The sequence below is a fragment of the Polypterus senegalus genome, chromosome 2, assembly GCF_016835505.1.
Source record: "Polypterus senegalus isolate Bchr_013 chromosome 2, ASM1683550v1, whole genome shotgun sequence".
NCBI lineage: Eukaryota > Metazoa > Chordata > Cladistia > Polypteriformes > Polypteridae > Polypterus > Polypterus senegalus.
The window spans coordinates 31,285,814-31,308,569 of NC_053155.1; the positions used below are offsets into that span (position 1 = coordinate 31,285,814).

Consider the following 22,756-nt stretch of genomic DNA (forward strand, 5'->3'; position numbering starts at 1 on the left):
TAATTATTATTATTTTCCAATGCTCATTACAACTTCCTTTTTTAAGGTTTGACACTTGTGCCAGAATAATTTAAGAAGTATCAAAGTCAGGATCCAGCAACCCTAACAAAAACTTTAAATAGCAAGAGGCACAAGTATTGTCGCTATCTGGAAGAAAAGTGAAAACAATGAAAGAAAAGTATGGGAAACCTAATTAAGAAAAATAAAATATTCTTCAAAGCCAACTTGTATTGAAGTGGTGATTCAAGTGATGGACAGTGATTTGAATATAAAGGTAGCATTGGGTTGAAGCAACCTAGATTTAAAACTTTCAGGAAAATATTTTTTAAGGGTGGGATGATGAGAACCTCAAGCACCTGTGAGAGAGAGAGAGAGAGATACAGTACAGGCCAAAAGTTTGGACACACCTCCTCATTCAATGTGTTTTCTTTATTTCCATGACCATTTACAGCACTCCATCACTCTCCTTTTTGGTCAAAGAGCCCTTACACAGCCTGGAGGTGTGTTTGGGGTCATTGTCCTGTTGAAAAATAAATGATCGTCCAACTAACCTGACTTCTGCTCAACACAACTGCTGCCCCAACCCCATTGATAAAGCAAGAAATTCCACTAAATAACCCTGATAAAGCACACCTGTGAAGTGAAAACCATTTCAGGTGACTGCCTGTTGAAGCTCATCGAGAGAATGCCAAGAGTGTGCAAAGCAGTAATAAGAGCAAAGGGTGGCTATTTTGAAGAAACTAGAATATAAAACATGTTTTCAGTTATTTCACCTTTTTTTGTTAAGTACATAACTCCACATATGTTCATTCATAGTTTTGATGCCTTCAGTGAGAATCTACCAATGTAAATGGTCATGAAAATAAAGAAAACACATTGAATAAGAAAGTGTGTCCAAACTTTAGGCCTATACTGTATATAATATAATATAATATAATATATGTGCTATGGTCCCACATTTTGTATGAAATGTTTATGGACTTTGTTGCGAAGTGTGTTAATGTATACATTTTTAAAAATTATTTCCACATTTGCTGGTTCTACATGGATATGAGTTACTCAGGTTACTCACAGTTCTGACATGTTGTTTTTTTTTTTTTAAATGTGTATAAGAGTTAATGATGGTGTAGTGATTAGGGTTACTGCCTCGCAGATTTAGGATTTATGTATCTGCATCCAATGCCCAATAGATGTCTTTCTGGACTTGCCCATGTTATTTTATGGTTTTCTTCCCGATATTCCAGTTTTCCTAACACAGATTTAAAAAAAAAACAAAAAAAAAACAGTAGAATGAAATAAAAAAAAAAAAAAACCTTAAATTAGATTAAGCAGGTCTAGGAATGCTGCTGCGTGAGATTGTACACAGCTTAAATGGTTACCCTAGTTACTGGTAAATGTAATGAAGAGCAGGTAGTTACTGATGAGAACAGAAATACATATTAGATTTATTTTGTATTTCTGTATTTTTGTGAGAAGGGAGATTCAGAATAATGATATTAGTATATACTGTTTATCAAAAGCTCTACCATCCTCTTAATATGCCCTGTTGACATATTTTGTTTAAAAGACATATTCTCTTTTTCTTTTCCTTTATGCATTATCCATCCATCCATCCATCTAACCTGCTAATCCACGGTAGGCTTATGGAGAATATCAAGGCTATCCCAGCATTCACTGGACGTAAGGTAGAAGCAACACCTGGACATGGCACCAGTCCTTTACTGGGTGAACTCGCACATACACACACTAGGGCCAATTTACCAAAGTCAATTCCCTCAACCTCAATGTCTTTGCACTGTTCATATGGGGTGGGGGGACTGTGTTGGAATCGGAGCACCCAGAGGAAACCCACATAGACATGGGAATAACAAGAAAACTCAGTTAGAGAACCCAGGGCCTGAACCTCAGTCACCTTATTGTGAGGCAGCAGTACTGCTACTGCCCTGCTGTGCATAGTCCCCCTTCCATTTTGCACTAATTATTGCAAATTTAGAATTGCCAATGGATGATTTAATTGAACATTTTAAATTCACACATAGCTGAAATATATGCAAAAAAAAAATTTTCAGAATTGGTTGACCTTATGGGTTTCCTGGTTGTCAGCTCATTTTTTTTAATAGTTTCTGAAAGTTACCTTTTGTCAAAGTTCTGTTATCAACTACAATGATTGGATTTCTATCTTCCACTGGAAATACATTATAAATCAATCAGCCATAATATTAAAACCAACTGTCTAATATTGTATAGGTAGACATCAAAACAGCTCTGAAGCGTTGAGGCATTTACTCCACATGACCTCTGAAGGCGTCTCATAGTATCTGGAACCAAGACATCCTTAAGTCCTCTAAGTTGAGAGGTGGGGCCTCCATGGATCCGGGTTGTATTTCCAGCACATTCCACATATGCTTAATAAGACTGAGATTTGGGGAATTTGGAGGCTAAGTAAATTTCTTGAACCATTTGTCATGTTCCTGAGCAATGTTTTTTAGTGTGGTATGGTGCTTTATCCTGATGGAAGTGACCACTGCCATTGGGGAATACCATAACATTAAAGTGGTGTATGTGGTCTGCAACAATCTTTCATTCAGTGGTACATATCAAAGTAACATCCACATGAATGCCAGCATGGTTTGCCATCCATGGTTTTCAAGCAGGATATTGCCCAGAGCATCATACTGCCTTCAGCAGCCTGCTTTCTTCTGTTAGTGCATCCTTCTGCCATCTCTTCATCTCTAATGTCCAGCATTAAGTTTTTCCACAATTTTTGTTACAGTAGCTCTTCTGTGGGATTGGAACAGACTGGCTAGCATTCACATACATTAATGTGCCTTGGGTGCCCATGACTCAATTGCAGGTTCAACTCCTTATACTTCCTGGAATCTCTTTGGTAGGTACTAACCACTGCACCCACGAGACCTGCTGTTTTGAAGATATTCTGAACCAGTCATCTAGCCATCACAATTTGTCCCAAATCATATTTGCTTAGATCCTTCTGCTTGCCCATTTTTTTCCTGCTTCCAACACATCACATTTCAAGATCTGACTGTTTACGTGCTTCCTTTAATATAAACTCCTCCAGACAGGTGCCATTGTATACTGATTATTGTTACTCACTTCAATTGTCGGTGGTTTGAGTGTTGTGGCTAATCAGTATTTAAAGCAATTTAAAATATGCACACATTTGCAAATTATACATGTGGACCTTCATATGTTCTACTGATTTAATTTTAAATGAATATCAAATGAAGACCCTGTAATAGTATATAATGTCAATGGTGTGTATTTTTGTTTTTTAATCAGAGAAAATATGAGTTTTCAATGGCACAAAAAATTCGTGACAGCATTCCAACAGCAGTTCAAGAGTTAAAGCAACCAAAGCAAGAAAAGCCTCAAGCCTCCCATAAAACATCCAAAGTAAGTATCAGATATTGTAACACTGATAACTTTTGATCATTTGTTTATGTTAGAACAAATTAATTTTTTCTACAAGATTTAAAATTTTTTTTTGCTTTTAACTTTTTTTTCCCCTTTTCCTATTTTATTATTGTTAACTGCTAGATGTGATGCTAGTAGAGGAAAACTTACCAGTATTAATTCTTTATTCTACATATTCTGAAATTGCATGTGTTTTAAATGTAAATTGAGTTTCTGTAACAAGGCTAGCATTTCTGTATTAACTCTGATCAACACCTTGCTAGTCTGTAATTTTTATGTTGTAAGATTCACATGACAGTTTGTACAAAGGAACTTTATGACTCCTTTTTTTTCCCTCTCTTTTTTTTTTAAATACAGGTGCCAGTCACAAAATTAGAATTTCATGACAAAGTAGATTTATTTCAGTAATTCCATTCAAAAAGTGAAACTTGTACATTAGATTCATTCATTACACACAGACTGATGTATTTTAAAAGTTTATTTCTGTTAATTTTGATGATTTATAACTGATAACTAATGAAAGTCCCAAATTCAATATCTCATAAAATTAGAATATTGTGAAAAGGTACAATATTGAAGACACCTGGTGCCACACTCTAATCAGCTAATTAACTCAAAACACCTTCAAAAGCCTTTAAATGGTCTCTCAGTCTAGTTCTGTAGGCTACACAATCACGGGGAAGACTGCTGACTTGACAGTTGTCCAAAAGACGACCATTGACACCTTGCACAAGGAGGGAAAGACACAAAAGGTCATTGCTAAAGAGGCTGGCTGTTCACAGAGCTCTGTGTCCAAGCACATTAATTGAGAGGTGAAGGGAAGGACAAGATGTGGTAGAAAAAAGTGTACAAGCAATAGGGATAACCACACCCTGGAGAGGATTGTGAAACAAAACCCATTCAAAACTGTGGAGGAGATTCACAAAGAGTGGACTGCAGCTGGAGTCAGTGCTTCAAGAACCACCACGCACAGACGTATGCAAGACATGGGTTTCAGCTGTCGCATTCCTTGTGTCAAGCCACTGTTGAACAGGAGACAGCGTCAGAAGTGTCTCGCCTGGGCTAAAGACAATAAGGACAAAAAGGACTGGACTGCTGCTGAGTGGTCCAAATTTATGTTCTCTGATGAAAGTAAATTTTGCATTTCCTTTGGAAATCAAGGTCCCAGAGTCTGGAGGAAGATAGGAGAGGCACATAATCCACATTGCTTAAGGTCCAGTGTAAAGTTTCCACAGTCAGTGATGGTTTGGGGTGCCATGTCATCTGCTGGTGTTGGTCCATTGTGTTTTCTGAGGTCCAAGGTCAACACAGCCGTTTACCAGGAAGTTTTAGAGCACTTCATGCTTCCTGATGCTGATGAACTTTATGAAGATGCAGATTTCATTTTCCAACAGGACCTGGCACCTGCACAAAGTGCCCAAACTACCAGTACCTGGTTTAAGGACCATGGTATCCCTGTTCTTGATTGGCCAGCAAACTCACCTGACCTTAACCCCATAGAAAATCTATGGGGTATTGTGAAGAGGAAGATGCAATACGCCAGACCTAACAATTGAGAAGACCTGAAGGCCACTATCAGAGCAACATGGGCTCTCATAACACCTGAGCAGTGCCACAAACTGATCGACTCCATGCCACGCCGCATTGCTACAGTAATCCAGGCCAAAGGAGCCCCAACTAAATATTGAGTGCTGTACATGCTCATACTTTTCATGTTCATACCTTTCAATTGGCCAACATTTCTAAAAAAGCCTTTTTTTGCATTGGTCTTAATTGATATTCTAATTTTCCGAGATACTTAATTTGGGACTTTCATTAGCTATCAGTTATAATCATCAAAATTAAAAGAAATAAACATTTGAAATACATCGGTCTGTGTGTAATGAATGAATCTAATATACAAGTTTCACTTTTTGAATGGAATTCCTGAAATAAATCAACTTTGTCGTGATATTCTAATTTTATGACCGGCACCTGTATACAGTAATACTACAACATGTATTGGCACAAGTTTGCCACTAGAGGGTGTAAAGAATGTGTTATTTATTTGACATTTTGCAAAAAAAAAAATCTGCATTTCACAGCCATTTAACAGATGGGTTATACACATAAATAATGTAAAAGCCAGTCAACAGTTTATACATTTTCTAATTTATAGTTTATTTTGTAATAGTTGTTTGAAATGAAATATTTCACTGAAGTATAATATCTGTTGTTATAGATTTCAGCAAATTCAAACATCTATGAGCTTTTGGCCATCCTTATGGACTGGATATCAGACAGTCACCTTTGTAATCTAAAACTTGAAGATGAAAGTGACAACAAAGAGATACTTGCCCTGAACACTTCACCAAATAACTGCATGGAAGAAAAATGTACAAAGGTATGAAGAGTGTTGGGTTTCTTCACTTAAGTTTGCCAAGTCAGTGTTCAAGAGAAAAAAAAAAAACGTTTTCAAGTTTTAACTTGTGCACGGTAAATGGCGGCCTTTGTTTTCTTAATGAATAGAACAATGGCTTATGGAAAACTGACTTTTGAATGTTAATGTACAAGTTTGCAAAACATTCAACTTCTCCCGGCTATTCATTTTTGTTTTGTTGCTTAGTGCCTATGATACATATTTTAATTTAATCTTGGAAACTTGTTGGAAAAACAATGCAAAGAAAAATGTAAGCATTGAAACACTGTTCTTTGTTCCTAATTCTGGCATTCACAATGAACCTTCCTCATCAGTGAAGATGTTGATTATATTCCCAAACCAATATCAAGTGCATAATTTTACAAAACATGCTTCTAAGTGTTCCGATACTTTTTTGTGGGAATGTACATATTTTAATAAGTTCCATTTCAAGTTCTACGTTGTGTCTACATAGTATAACAATTTTGACTTGCATCTGATCTTTCACAAGAAGGATAACAAATACAACACCATAAATTTAAATGCATCATGGATGCAAGTAACACTCATGCAGTGTCCAAATCATTACTAAAAATTCTCACCTTGTAATTCTACAATGCAGCTCTCCACAAAGGTCAATGGGGAGAACTGAAAGTGACTGTCCTTAACAAAAACGAAAAGACTATAAACTCAGAGTCAGCTTTCACATCATGGATTTAGTGCAGTTTCATTAAAGAATAAAAGCTTTATGTGAAAGTATACACTTATGGATTGCTTGTCTATTACAGGATGATTGGAAGTGTCTGCTGAAGTTATTTATTTGGGTAGTACTGTATAAGTAAAGATAGATAGATGTACAAATGCAGTAATCTGTAAAAAGAGGTTGCAATAGTCCAAATATGTTCAATTCAGTTTATTTTTCTGTAGCGCACTTCGAAGAGTATAGGATCAGAGTGCTTGCTTGTATTTAAAGCCTACAATCTGCAAACAGTACATCTTAAAATCTTTCTGACTTTGGATTGCATTTACATTTAACAAATAGTGTTATTTTTGGCTTTTTGGAGGTTTAATTTGTTTTTAGTTTATATTGTAGAATTGTACTGTATTGAGTGAAATATCCATATTACTTTAAATCTATCTGAAATTATTTGGCATATGGAAAAAATAGCATAGACAGAAATGTGGGTTATTTGATACTGGCCAGATCTGAGTCATTTTTCTCTAGCATTTGTTCTTTTGTACAATATACAGTTTTAATATTATGAAAGACAGTATGTAAAAGTTAGAATGGTTGATTGACAGTTAGCATGTCATAGAGGTTTAAATCTGTGCCTAATGGTTTGTGTTCTCCCTCTGACTCGTATCAAAAATTGGTGCAAATTAGGTTGATCAACAACTGAAACTACCCTTGTGTGGGTGTGTGCATGTGTGTTCCCTGAAATTGACTGGTTATGCTTCCAGGGTTGGTTCCTGACTTGTGCATTAAACTGCTTGTGTAAATCTTATAGTGTCCATTAAACTGAGGCAATTATTAAACCATGGTATTTCTTCTGCATAGTTCCTAATGTTGAGAATCTCTTTCCTCACATATTTTAACGTCTTTGTTTAGTATTGATAACATAATGTGTTTTTTTATCATATTTTTGATTGCAATAATTGGAAGCTTAAAAGGAAGGCTGGTAATGTTTAGATGAATGTTCTTAATGTAAACATTGTCACATAGTGTACCTGTACTTTTTTCTTATTTACCTTAAATCAGACATAGTAGCACAAGAAACATTGACCTCGAATTGCTAGCTCCGTTTGATTTGTTTGAACATTGTAATTCATTTGAGCTTTGTGATGTTAATGGCTTTGTTTTTTACTGTTTCGAATTAACTTCATATGTGGCATATAAAAGTCATGTGCATAATTAGACAATGATTTTTCTGTTTAGACAATTTTTTACTCTATTTTGATTACTTAAGCAAAACCAAACCTCAGAAGCAACAAAGTGATATGGAATATTTGCAGGCTACTGAAAGTATACATATACAAAAGCGTTTTTCCCTACCTTTTGTAATAAACCAGAAAAATAAATTGATTGCTGTTTAGTTTGAAAGTCATAACTTGTGTTTTTTTTTTGTCTTTTTACAGCTTTTACCAATATTGGCAGAACAACTTCAGCAAATGGCAGGTGTACACATCAGGCTTCAGATTCCTCTGGTTAAATTCATCTATTGGTCTCTAAGGCAATTAGACAGCAAATCAAGGGTAATTGTTTTCTTAAAAGTTCCACTGGGCTAATTAATCCGTTGTGAGAATTCTGTTAAGGGAATGCTAATTATTTTGAGTCCACAGTATAAGTATTTTATGACTGCTTGCTCTTATATTTGTGTTGTTCAATATCTACATCAAAGAGGCATTTACTGAGTATGAGGCAAATGCAATCAATAGAAACATTGCCGCCCCCCAAAAATTTATAATGGATTAGTTAGGTGGATGGGGTCATGCAGAATGGCATGGTTCTGCTTGACTTGAGATTTGTGGAAAAATCCACCCATTGCTTGAACTACAGTAGTTTAATCTAGCCATTAATTATGTTTTTGTCTGTTTTTAAAGTGCATTCTTATAATGCAGAAAATAATTTATGTACAACATCAATTTATAATATTATTTTTGAAATGGTAATGCTAGGTAAATAGACCAAAGAATTTATGTGAATATTATTAAAATGTATTACATACACTTACACAAGCGTTCTCAAAGGGGGCTATAGCTTATCTTGCTTGCATTGGGCAAAAGACAGGAATCAGCTCAATACAGTTCTATATAATTCCAATCCGGCAAACACCAACTTTTACACACAAATTGGACCAGAATGGAAATGTCGGTTAACCTAACCTTGAAATTTTAGGGGTGTTTTTTTTTTTTTTGGGGGGGGAGGGGGAGGGGAGGAAAACCCCACAAATGTGAGGAGAATGTGCTGATTGCTACACAAGCGGGCGCAGTATTCAGACCTAGGATGTTGAATTTTTTTAAGTATCTTCACTAACATCATTATTTATCTTATTCAGTGTCAAGCCTAGTATGCTTAATTTTTGTTTCTGTGTTTTAATTTTATAACTTCACCCCACTAACTTTATTCTCAAAACCTACAGTGTTTCACACATATCCCATTCTAGACAGATGATACTTGGTGATTTAGTTCATCTGCTATCTGATATTCTGAGTAGTTAGAATCCAAAACAGTTGCTGCCGTTTCTCTTCTATACATACACGCTAGAATAAATAATAGATCATTCTTCTATACCACATGTAAGCTACAGTATATTTTGGCTATGTCACACTGAAATTCAGTATCTGCATTTGTGCTTTTCTCAGGAATTTAACTTGTTTCTATTTATGTATGTTTTGTATGCATTCATCTTTGCGTACATCAAAGCCTAAGTACTTTTTTTTAGTAATCAGGGTTCAGACCTTTATGTATGATATTGATGCATATCTGTCAATAATGCCCACTCAAAGCAGAAATCCTGATGAAAAGAGAAAAATAACACCAGAAAAGACTGGTGGCAACACTTTTTTTGGGGGGGCGGGGTGTTATCCTTTATACTACCATACCAGACAGGTTATTTTGCACTGTGTGGCATACACTGTAAAAATTTGTCACAGTGCCTGGTATTAAAATAATTTTTTTTTTTTTTTGAGTTAAATACTAAATAGTGACTTTTTGTGTTCTGTTTAATAAACCATTAAACCCAGGAGCTATTGGACAGGAGGCAGATTTATTTTCAACGTTGGAGTGGAGTTAGAGTGTTTGTTCACCACGAATGTTGTTTATTGTGTTTTAGTCTTTTCCTAAATTTGGCCAATGTATAATCTGTTTGATCTCACTTTTTTAATTTATTGGAAGCCAAATCTTTGGTAAACCGGAGTAACTAACTTTTCATTTTTAAAATGGAGATGAAATATTCAACCCCTGCTGTTCTTGCTTGATGTTTGCATCAAATACTGCACAGATTAAGATCAGGCCCTGTGGTAATTAAACCATTACAATGATTGCTCCCTCAGTGTTCTCCATAATTTAAAAAAAAAAAAAAATTTGTTGGTTATTTATTGAATCAGTTTCTCTCTCTCTCTCTGTTATTTGGACATGCAAGAAATTTAGATTTAAAATTACATTTTAGGTCAAATAATATAAAACTACAAAAACTGTTTATTACTTTTATATTAAATAGTTTCTCTTTGTAAAGATGTTATACTTTAACAGGTCAGCATTTTATTTTGTCAAATAAAATTGAAAAATAACATCTTTTTTAGGATATGTTCCGTTTCCAACTTTGCTGCTGTTGAAGTAGAATAAAATAGTTATAATTAATGTAAATCTCTTGAAAGGGATTTGCAATACTAATAATCTGAATGAAACTTGACTTCATTGATTCATTTTTAAGTTGTCGTGATAACAGGAAACTGTGTAGGCAGATTTTCCTCTAACAGTTTTCAAATCATGATCAGAGATGCCTAAAATGTGTAAATCCATTGAAAATCTACCTTATTTAAATTCTGTTCATTTAGTATATTTCTCTATTATACAGGAAAATCTTGAGACAAGATTATTGCCAAGAGATTTTTTCAAGTCCCACCCTCCTCTCAACCATTTTCAACCATGCTCACGGCCCTCTCGCCTCTCATTTGTGTGAGTGTTTTTGTCAGACACAGTTCCTGCGCTCTCAGCTCTTATTGATTTTTGTTTTCCTCGCTTTAAGTTCCCAATAAAAGAACACTTATGTCCAAATCCTATTGAAGAATCTCATTCCGAAGGATTATCAACCGAAGAAATTAGTACACAGGCAATCCTAGCACCGAGAAAGTCAGACGAATTAACGCAAAATTGTTGATCAGTTACACAGCAACAAGAAAGGTAATGTAGTACATCTTCCATGTACATCTTCCATGGATAACGACACCAAAGGAGATCTTCATATGCCATTTGTATTAAAATATTTACAGTTTCTCATTACAATAGCTTTTGCTATGACAACATATCACAGGGACAAACATTTGAAAAAGTTGGTTTATTTATTAGAGAGAAAGAAATGATATTCACTCACGGACAGTTATATGTTGCGTTGTCACAATGTAAGTCCAAACACAGATTTCAAAATTCAGCGCGATATTTATGAAAATATAATTAAAGAAAATTGATTTTACCGAAGTTTTTAAAAAGTATTTGTGTGTTAATTTCAATGCCAAACAGAATGAAAACGTATAACTCAACAAATATCTCTAACGCAACATTAAACATAATTTTATTTCAATTTATTACATTTTACTATTTTTTTACTTTGGGTAAATACTCGCTGTAATGTAAAATAGTTCTATCATGTATATGTAACAGTTCTCATGAAAATATATGTTTAAATTGTACATTCGCTTCCCCATACGCAAGTGGCAGATCCACGAAGTGGCTAGCACGTAGTGCCTGCTTGGGGGTTGGCTAGCGAAGCGAGCAGGGGGCAGAGCTCCATAGTAGTTTTAAATGAAGGAAATACTCAGTATTATTATTACTTTTTGATTTCAATAGCATGAATTATTTTGGCATCAATCGATACATTTCTAGGTACTACAAGACATAAATAATGGAAATAGAAAATGACACATATTTATAGGTATATGTGGTCATTGCTATCATGTATACAGAGTACAATGAATTTATTTGGTATTATCTGAAATGACTTACTAATTCAGTAGATTAGAAAGCAGAAAAAACACAACACACTGTTTATGACTTCTAATTACGTTTTTCAAACCATAGAATGTAATTAAACTGCTCGCTATGTACTGTACTTTATAGTATACTTGTAACTCGTTACTTTCCAGGCCACTCTGCTTGTTTTTTCATCATTTCAGTTTTTTCCCCAGTTTTTTTCTGCTTGCAGAAATAAGAGCCATTCACTTTTTCATGTTTTTTTTTTTTTGTTCTGTGTTTCCATGATTTTGGTAACAATTTCTGCAAGGCTAATAGGAGTGATTCAAAATAATAAAGCTTTAACATGTGCACAAATACATTGGCAATACTAACTAATGTGCTTTAAAATATGATACAGGAAACTGAAAAGTTATGTTAAATAAATGAATGCAATTGATTTTTTTTGATCTTGAATATTTTCCTTCTTATTTAGAGAGAACAGTTTGCAGCCGTAGTAAAGGATGTAATATAGCAACCACAGCATTGTAATTTAAAATTGACCCATCAACTTAACACAGTATGTTTTGAACTGTGGAAAGAAACCAGATGCCCCATAGCAAACCTATGTAAACAGTAAAAATGTAAAAAAAAAAAAAAAATCATTTAAAGATGGAGTTTATTTTGAATGTTTCTGTACCATCTGTCTGCTTGGTTACTTCACAGTAGTGATCCATTTCAAACAAAAAGTTAACAGATGCAAGATGGTCATTATGTTTTATACTTTGATACTTTCTGTTTTGCTTTAAACTTCTGTTCATGCAGTTGTTTGTTATGAAAGACTAATGCACACTGTTAGCCATGCTTTGCAGTTTTAATCTTCACCAGTCCATTGTGCCCAAGCATTTGTGTTAATATGTAAATGTTATCAGCATGCTGCAAAGGTAAAATGATTTCTTTTTGATTGTTTTCCATTTGCACACACTACAGATTTTAAATTACTTTTTACATACTTCAACTCCTGTTTTCATATCCTGTTAATTTGCGAGGTCTATTTTTATATCTATAAATAAACAGTTCTTCTCTGTCTGAGCTTTAAAAAATGATTTCTTAGGTGACTTTATTCTTTACTTGTGTCACAGCAAAAATGAACATTCTCATCATTAGTTTTCATTTTTCCTGGATTGGTATAGCAGAGTTGTAAAAAGTACTTAGAAGGGATACTTGAATATCAGTTGAAGTATTTAGTCAAATGTGTACTCAAATACTTCTCAAATATAATAAAGGTGCAAGGCTTTTTCTAGAGAGAACAATTTATTTGTTAAGCATCACTCACACAATTTTTTTGCTATTGAAATGCACAAAAATGAATCCTGCCTTTGGTCTGTATGTAACTGTAGCCGGTGCTACAATGAGGAACTGAATTGTGGTACTGGTGAGTGTGGATATGACTTGCGCTGTGCCTCCTCTATCAGAGTAGATGAGACATCCTTATTCCAGAGAGAGGAATAATAAAATAAAAAAATAAGAATAAAAAATTAGGTAAACAACTCGCAACCCTATCACTCAAATAACCATATAGTATAAAAAAGTGACTGAAAATCAATACAGATTGGGTTTATTATACTTCACTGAGGCAAAGATGGGTTTAAGAATGATGATTATTACATTAAACATTAGTGTAACAATTTCAGAATTGTTGTTTATCTTTAACCAGAACTAAGAAAGCTGTGTTTTTTTTTCTCTTAATTGGGTATATTCTTTTATCTTTTGCTCTTCAATGGAAGACAGAATAACAGATATGCAGTAAATATCCGATAATTTACCAAGACAAAATGTATTTCTATTCAAGGTTCGCTCTTGCACACACAAAACTGTAATATTCACTTCTGTATTGTGGCTCTAGTAGATTCTGGTCAGTAGGACACAGTGTTCTATTCGCTTACCTCAGCTCAGATTCCATAAGGTAGTAACAAAAATACATTTCTGTGCTTGAAGGAAAGCACACACCCCTTTAATTAGCTCTCTAATAACAAGGGACAGCAAGTTCTTGGCGTAACTCACTTCACAGTTCACAGGACATGAGATCTCACTGGAACCCCAAGTCTATGTTCTCCAGTTAACCAGTGACTTTTATAGCTGTACTCCTTCTAGTCTTTCAGTACCTTGTGCATACAACATACGGATATTGTTTTCCCAATATATAACTTGTACCCATAAATCCACTAATTTACAGCTCTGTATGGTAGCAACACGCTGAGTGTCCATACATTCCTGGGTACAGTCCAGATCACCGCAGGACAATTGGGAAGCTGATCCTTGCAGTTTGTGTGTGTGTGCCTCTCGGCCATGTCCCAGTGGGTCATGCCTTGGAGAACTCCTGTGTGAGGTACCAAAGGGGGATCCTAGATTCATGCACCTTCTACTTACAGGTCCTCCTACATGGCACAGCTTCTCACCCTCACACCGAGGGTGAACCCAGCAACTCTGCCCAGAAACCAAATTTGGACTGTAGTATCATTTGTTCAGTTAATAACGGAGGTATATGACTATAGGTAAGGTTTGGGATAAGGATGTAGACTGACTGGTAAATTGTCTGTGAAATTAAAACCCACTTCACTACCAAGATCTGATATATATTTTAATTTTAATTACTGCTGCTGCACTTGTTTGTTTGACTCTATTCTCATTTCTTAATTCGACCCTTATGTACATGAACTTCTCCACTTGAGACAGCTGCTAGCCCATTCTTCTGAGGAAAACGAGCCACTCTGAGAGAATGTCGTAATCTCAGATATGGAGGTGCATATCCAGTTCACACCAGACATCAAAGTCTGATGTAAATACGACACCATTATCTGTAAAGTCCAGAGTTACCACCAGTAGTTTCACCAACTAAATGCCATCCATGCCTCAGCTGTGTCTTATATACTGCTTGTGAAAATTAAGTTTTAAGAGTCTTAATTTAATACCCAGTTTGCAGAGACAACTTTGCAAATACAGTGGTCAATAGCATGCAGCATCAGCAGGCTGTGTCACCCTCTAAATGTATAGCACCTTCCATAAAATACAAGATCATAAGCTTTTTCCTAGTAAACAAAGCACATGGGGATTTTCAAAATCTCTTGGCACCAAGTATCTGTACAATGACCAAGAGTTGTTCCATTGTTTTCTGGCCAGGACAGAATCCAGATTGTCCCTCTTGATTTTGATGTTCAGCAATTTGACGGAATCTTTGCAGGAAGCCCGAGGAATGTCCTCACTAGATTACTGGTATGCACCCCTTTCCCAGAGGTACTTACCCACATTACACAATATTTGAAAGAGGCACATTAACAAACACCCCCCAAATGGTGCTCAGTTGACAGCTCAGCACCTCTCCTTATCAGAGTATTCAGACCATGTGAAGGTACATGAGCATAATTATGTCTGGACATGATGTTTGTCATGAGCAATGGATAGAATCAATAACTAGCACAGAAATCAAATGGCTGTTGCACATCTTTTTTCAGGTAGAGCCCAACTAGGCTAAATAAGTCATGTGGGCACCAGTTTTCTACAGACAACATTGTTCTAAGAAGCTTTGAGCCACACAAGCTTACCATACCAGGCCAAGGTCACTGTCATAGAAGAGAAACACTGAATAAGCTTGATCTAAATATGAAGCAGTAGTAGAAGTGAGAGAAGCATGTATGATAATATACAATATGTGGTAAGGCTGACTATGGTTACAAATGAGCAGTGAAGTGAATACGTGAAATGTGGTGACTAAAGCTAGTATGTTTCTTGTTAAACAAGCAGTTTGTATCTTAATATCTAATAGTGGAGCATATTTGTAAATGTGTCTGTCCACTAAAGGTTAATAGTATAATGTCTATTAATAGATTAGGGAAGTTAAAGAAACAGCAAGGATTACTTCAGTTACTCTAACAAGTAAAGTTAAATGAAACATGAAAATATAGACGATTTTATGTTAACATTTGACTGCTTTGACCGACGCTGACTAAATGCACCTTGCATTGGCAGTGTACCTGCATTTAATAACTTTTTATTGCTGCAGAAATACAGTATTCAACTTTTCTTCATATATGTTTTTAATTTAGCTTACTGCCTTGGTTTCAACAACAAGAAGACTGGGCGAAGAAGTCTACAAAGGAACTATGTCACCAGCTGTACTGGATGAAGCACCTGAGCAGACTGCCAACTTCAAGACTAAACCTGCTGTATACTTTAAGAGCCCTATCCTCCACATGAGATTTTTATCCACACTAATTGTCCTTAAAACAGTTTCTCAAGGTATGCTTACTCAATTCTTTAGCATATCTTAATGTTTAATTGATAATTAAGATTTGCTTACAGAAAGGTACTAACAAAATGTACTGAACCATCAATATAATGCATTTACTTTTCCTGTAAATGGACACTTTTTTTCAGTATTCTTTACAGGTACAGACCTTCTTAGTGAACAAGGTTGAAGGCAGTATTTCCTTTAAGGACCGGCTGGATGTGAGCAGGAAATTTCATATGTTGTTACCCTGTGAACACTTCTTACAATTATGCAATCTAATCATCTATTCTCATATAAAAACCTCTTCTAAGTATTCTAGAACACACTGGAATGTAGGGATGTCACAGTACTAGAATTTTTGTATTTGATATCAATACCAATGAAATTTTATGATGCTCAATACCACAGCAAAAAAAAAAGAAATCCCCTTCAATGGCATTTTATTAAAGTACCCCATCATTGAAGTGAAAAGTATCATGCCTCTTTCTTTAATACAATAAAAAATGCCAACAGTAACAGTAACTTTAAAATACTGGTATATCCATCAAGTAGGTACCCATCTATCTGTTAAGTAAGCCAGCATCAGCATTCATAAATATCAAAATAAAGACTGTTATTTAATTTGTGGCAAAGGTTTAATCCCACTAGTATAACAATACACTTGGGTGTTTGGAGGTTATAATCTTGAGTAAATGTAAGCATTGGGTTTACAAGAAAATGACATATTAAGAACTACCTGATTTATCTTAGCATGTGTACATTCTAAATTTATTTAATAGGAATTTATGTCCAGTGACTGAAAAATACTGTTTAAATCCCAACACTAAATAATAATAATACATTTTATTTAATATGCACCTTTCTTAACACTCAAGGTCACCTTACAATGAAATTAAACAGCATTAGTAAAATACAAACAAAGATATGGAAGAAGATGATCTGCTGCGGCAACCCCTAACGGGAGCAGCTGAAAGAAGAAGTAAAATAAAAACAAAGAGAGTGATGAATCAAATTACAATGATAATCAAACAAACAAAGATAGCAGGTAATAACAGTGTAAAATTCACAATTGGTATGTCAGTTTGAAAAAAAGATAAGTTTTGAGGACAATTTTAGAATGTGTTAATGAATCGATTTAACGAATATGAGAGGGAAGAGAATTCCAGAGTTGAGGAGCACTATGAGAGAATGATCGAGTTAAATACAAAGTAAATCAAACAATATTTTGTATGTACTGCTAAATAACTGATTTCTGAGAGAATTCAGGATATTTCTATTTAAACAAAGTTTTTAAAGCTGTTTTTGTAGCAACAAGCTTTTAAAGTCTGGTTAGTCAGTGAGCCAGTATGTTAGACTTTTCACTTTTGCTGTTGTAAGATTTATATTTGCTTTACTAGCTGTTTAAGAAAATATTACTAAAGAGTAATATTTAATGGATGACTTTTTTGCCCAAATGATGTAATCACTGGTGCAAACAAGCCAAATAACCTCTTTGTTTGTATATTGTTAGCACCTCCAGTCCTTCGAAATCCAGCAGTCCAATATACTTCAATTGTAGATGTGTGTCAGGTCCCGAACTGTGACCCAGAACAGTATACACTGGTTAGAAAGTGGATGGATACTTGAACTGATGGACATCTGTACAAGTGTCCGTTACAATCAGAAAATGAATGCGAGGCCTCAGTCCATTTATCAGGATTGTGTAGGACACTATTTAAAAGCGATTAATCGCGTTCTCTTTTCATCTCCTTTTAGTACTAGGGTGGTTTACCGTGTTAGCCATTATGAATGTAGTGAGAAGTCAAGCAATATTACACCTTTTATTGGCTAACTAAAAAGATTACAATATGCAAGCTTTCGAGGCAACTCAGGCCCCTTCTTCAGGTCATCATAATGGTGGAAATAATGTCTGTGTTTTGCTTAATTTTTTTTCTTTTATTAACAAGTACAGTTCCTGCACTCTCATTTCCAGGCATTGCCGTTGCTGTGTTTTTTGGACATGTGCTGATACAGTGCTGTAGCATCACCACTGTGAGACATTTTTATGTATAATTTTTACTCCTGTTTTTTTATTATGTTTAAGTGTGCCATACGGAGTAATTTATCTACTTGTAGTCATGTTTGAGTGCAGTTACAACTGTCTGTGTAGCACTGATACTGTAAAACAGCTGGAACTGATACATATTCGTAACTTTGGTATTGAATTAGTACTGAAATATTGGTTCTTGTAACATCTCAATTTGAAAGTGTGTATATTAAAGTGGCATGTTTATTTACACCATTAAAGTAAAATTATTAATTCATTAGTAAATATGAACACACTACTGTATGTTGCTCATGACCAAAAGTTTAAAAAAAAAAATAGGCAAAAAATTCAAATAGCACCTTACTTGCTGCTAGATCAGCGGTTCCCATCGTTTTTTTGATCATGCCCCACCTAGGCCTCTGTAAAATCATGATGTCCCCCACTGTAACATATACCTTATTCTTATTATTACTTATTCAAAAAGTGAACTCCCGCTCACGTGGAGGAAGCCCATGATGTCATTATGTTCCAAAGAACATGGAAACAAAAGAGGGAAAGGATAGTTGAAGTACTGACAAAGAAATCACTAAGAAATTTTTAAAAAAAATAATATAATATGAATATGAAAATACAGCAAATACAGTTTTGAAAACACATAATAAGTGTTGTAATATTTTGATCATTTAATATTTTTGTTATATTGCAAAATTTTATAATCATTGTTACAATTCATATTATTTTAATGGTAAAAACGATTTCTAAGTAGAAAATCCCAAGCCAGTTGTAAAATCATAGATTAAAGGGTTCTTCACCATCTCTTCTATGTTTATATAAATGTCTCTGTAAAAAATAAAAATAAATCTATTTTTTGTCATTTTTAATAGCAAATTTCTGTTTCATTTTATTAATTAACGTACCAAAATTCTCGAATTGCCCCCCAGTGTGGCGTGCACCCCATGTTGGGAATCACTGTGCTAGATTATTTAATAAAAAAAAAAAACTTAAGTTGCAAAAATTGCAAAATGGTGTAAATCACAGCTTGGTACTGACATGAGTCTAAAAGGCACAGTTGCATAGAAACATACTTAGCTTATTCCTGTATGTTGTTCATTCAAACTGTGTTTCCTCCTACATACTCAATTGTCATCCCACGCTGCAAATGTATGGAGGTGGCTCCCACATTGTCTATGGGTATTTTTTTATTTTTATTCCTCCCTTAGTGGTATGCCCTTGGAAGGACTGTTTGTTAGGTCTTTTATGAAGTACACCCAGGCCAAAGGCTTGTCACACTACATGACTTTTCCTTTCTCAGTGGCAGACTTCTTTTTCATAATCTTAACGAATGAGGGGCAGTTGTGCCATGGTCTCGTTAACACCAGTTTTGTAGTTTGACATCCCCAATGACTCAGTCAGACCAGTCTTGACAGAAACAAAGGGTGATTTCTTTTAAGTGTTATGGAGCGATTCTTTGTATGCGAGAGAATAGACAACCATTGTGTGCTCACTGGAAAATACAATGCATAAAATATAGCTGTGAATAGAAAAAAGAAAAGTGGGTATTTTGTACTGTGCAAACAGAATAGTTAGCCTCAGAAAATGCTGCTCTTTTTCTAAGCTACATTTTGCCGTTGACCTTGGGAGTTGCTTAAAAAAGTCTGGAGCTTTCTCATTGGAATCGCTATTTGCATAAGCTGTCTACATTTCACCTGCTGTCTTCCTTTTTTTTTTCTGTTTCAGAATGTCTTGTTCAGCACAGCTCCTTTTATGCTGCTCCAGCTTGAGTGGCTATTTTACCCCTGCAAACTTTCACCTGCATGTTTCCTCGCACTGTGCATAAATAACATTTGCAAGGAGTGTGGCCATTGCACTCTCCACCCTTTGTAAATCATCACAGGCTATGGTTTGGATTTGTTGACTTGCTTTTTTGTGCACAACTGGAAAGTCAAGTGTGTTTAAGTGTAAAAAGTTTTGTGTGCCAGAACATACGTGCAACTTAAAGGGAACATCAGTTGAAAGAGAAAATTTGTCTTCAGCTTTACTTTTGAGTTAAACGAGAAGTTCAGTTTCTTGAAATATGGGTTCACTTTAAATACTTAACAGATTTTCTGTCATTATCCAGATTTGTATACCTCCAAAATACTTATCTTCAAAGTGAATGTCCTGGAAATGTTGTAGATTTCCATGCAATTGGCATTGTATTGGATATAGGCAGTACATTGCCGTAATTCTTTTTTTTCTTTTTCTCCACTAAATGTACATTTTTGAATTGTAAGTTTATAGATTCCCCCCCCCTTTTTTTTTTTTTTTCCCGCCAGATGGTATGATGAAATATCTTTTGCTCTTTGTCTTTAAGAGACATAATTAGAAGGCGATATACAGATTAGAACCCAACAGGTGCAGTGTATTCTGGTAATTCATCAGTCTTAGAAGTAACATGGTAATATTTTGTTGCATCTTGTCATTTTTTAATATAAACAGGAAAAATATGTCGAACTTTTGATGATTGAAATTGTATCATAAAAAATATCTTTACAGTCATCTAAGGGTAGTGGCTGTGAAATAGGCTAAATGTATTAAACTATATCTTTTTGTTCATGCAGCAAATATTAGAAAAGGCAATAGACACACCGATTTGTATTATTTTGAGCCTGAATGTCAAACAGTCAGAGTTTCCTAGCTAACAAAGCATGCTCGATAATTTATACCATATGATAAGCATTGTGCAGCTTATGATTGATCACTTTGGTGTAGACAGGAGAGGAGTATGTTGTGGGTGGTCTCGGAACAAACTGGGTGGGCTAGAGGTAATAAGGCAAAGGGCATTGGTGGTGTTATCTCTTTTTTTTCCTAGGGGATGAGGTGTTAGTTTTATTTCAGACAGGTAAACAGAATGTAAATGTGCTTATAGGAGAACATTCTCTATGCTTCTGAATTGTGTGCAGTTGGATCGCAAGAGTGAAGGCTCAAGCTTTTTAAGATTAAATAAATCTCCTCTTGAAAATGTGACATTTTACACTTACAAAATGGAATTATGTTAAACATTAAAATCATGACATTTAAAAAAAGACTGCTGAAACAATTGTGCCACTGTATATACTGTAGTGCCAACAGTAATGAAGGTAACAGTTAGAACTTCTTTTTGAAAGGTACAAGCCTGTCTCCTCACATTTCCCTGTCTTAGCACCATTTTTCACTCTGGCGACCCCATTAAAATATATCCTTTTGACTACCTATGTTTTAACCTGTATACTCAGTTTAGAATCTTGGGAGCTATTGTCTGTTCCAACGATTCTGAGTTTAAGGCAGGAACTTACCAGGGATGGTAGGGAAAACTTGCACATCACAAATCCTCTGTCAACACTTAGACATCAAAGACCGGTTTAGAGTTGTCAGTTAACTTAACTGGCTGTTTGAGATGTGGGTGCAAAACTTCAGTACCCATAGGAAAACGCACATAGACTATGGAAGTTCCACAGCTTCAGAACCAGCCACAGGGGAACTTATAAAAACAACAAACCTGCCAGAGTCATATTAGGTTACAACTAGTGCAACAACAGTGAGCCTCCCTTTTAAGGACAGCAAGCTACCTGAGAAAGAGATGTAAAGAGCAGGAACCCTTTGGGCTGGCACTGACCAATCAATTTTAGAGTTACACTATAATCCTTCTTATCCCCAACTAAATATTGGGTTCTTCGTCATTCCTTACTGATGTAAATAAAATAGTGATGAGAAGAGACAAGCCTGTATTTGGAACAAATAACTGTAACAGAGTTCCATTTATAAAAACTTTTTGTGGGAGATCAGGTAGGAAGTCTTTAACCCACATTGATTAGACTACCATTAACTGAGAGATAGATAAATCTTTCTAGTAAATGGTGTGATCTCATTATGTTAAAAACTTAGATAAAATCTTTTAAGTCACAGCTGTAATATATGCTTTTACAAAGTTGCTTAAAACATTTGGCTATTGTTTTACACACAGTTATCTTCTTATTTGTAAGCAGACTGACCTTTGTTAAAACAGGTGTGTATAGAAAATTGGCTAGCACACTGTTGTTTGTTTCAAAAACTGTATGTGAGAACTGTATATAGACATTTACACTGCTTTTCAATGGTGCTCTTTCATTGAATTCATGCACTGAATGCTGTATTTGCATTTTGAAAGTAAAGTGAGCCTTGCTTGTGATAAATGTGTATTATATTCAGCTGCTAATTGTAATCCAATTTCAGCATTTTACAAGTAAGCTAGATGTCTATGTGCTAAAAGTTATTGGCTAAATACTGTATATTGGGCTGCTTTTTGGGCCAGCATCACTTTTAAAACTATAAGAGTATGTGCTATAATAATCATGACCATGGATAGATACACTTAATGCTTTTTCTATTTTACTTCCCTTTGAAAGTTCAGGGACCATACTCATCATGGAAGTTATTACTTACTATTTTCATGACACCTTTATCTTGGGCAACATGTAACATTTGAGATACAACTGGTTACATTTCTTTGTTCTAATTTGAGCACTGAGAGGTGAAGTGATTTTTCTCATGGTTAAACATTAACAGTCGCAGAACTTGAACCCACATCTTAAGGGTTTGAATTCCAAAGCCATAACCACTATGCCACCTGCTTTCCAAGAAAGAAGTAAGCACTGCTGGGCAAAAAGAAAATGGTACAGCATACTCAGCAGTCCATTTCATAAAAATGTTTTTTATTTTGGTAAATGCATACCTTCAAGTCTATTCACCCTTAAACCATCAGGGCATGGAGTCTTATTTGTTGTAGCCTTTGTCTTGCAAATCAAAAAATTGCTAACATGGCTCAGAAATGACTTGTTGTTAACAAGGGAGTGGTTTTTTTTCCCTTCATAAAGCCACACAATTTATTTTAAACTATGCCAAATAATTTTTTTAATTCACCTCTTTAAATCTGTTATTCTTCTG

At 35.0% G+C, this 22,756-nt stretch overlaps 1 protein-coding gene across 5 annotated transcripts in view; it reads left to right on the plus strand.

The window, feature by feature from the left end:
* Nucleotides 1–22,756, plus strand: part of LOC120522841 (coiled-coil domain-containing protein 138-like) — a 106,764-nt gene that overhangs the window by 50,056 nt on the left and 33,952 nt on the right. For 4 of the 5 annotated variants that reach the window (XM_039743539.1, XM_039743537.1, XM_039743538.1 and 1 more), the window contains exons 9-12: nt 3,301–3,414; nt 5,657–5,818; nt 7,970–8,086; nt 15,605–15,797. In XM_039743539.1, the coding sequence (XP_039599473.1) occupies nt 3,301–3,414; nt 5,657–5,818; nt 7,970–8,086; nt 15,605–15,797 (586 nt within the window). Of the gene's footprint in view, nt 1–3,300; nt 3,415–5,656; nt 5,819–7,969; nt 8,087–15,604; nt 15,798–15,935; nt 16,594–22,756 lie in introns of those variants that run through there. The other variant, XM_039743540.1, reaches the window with a different exon arrangement.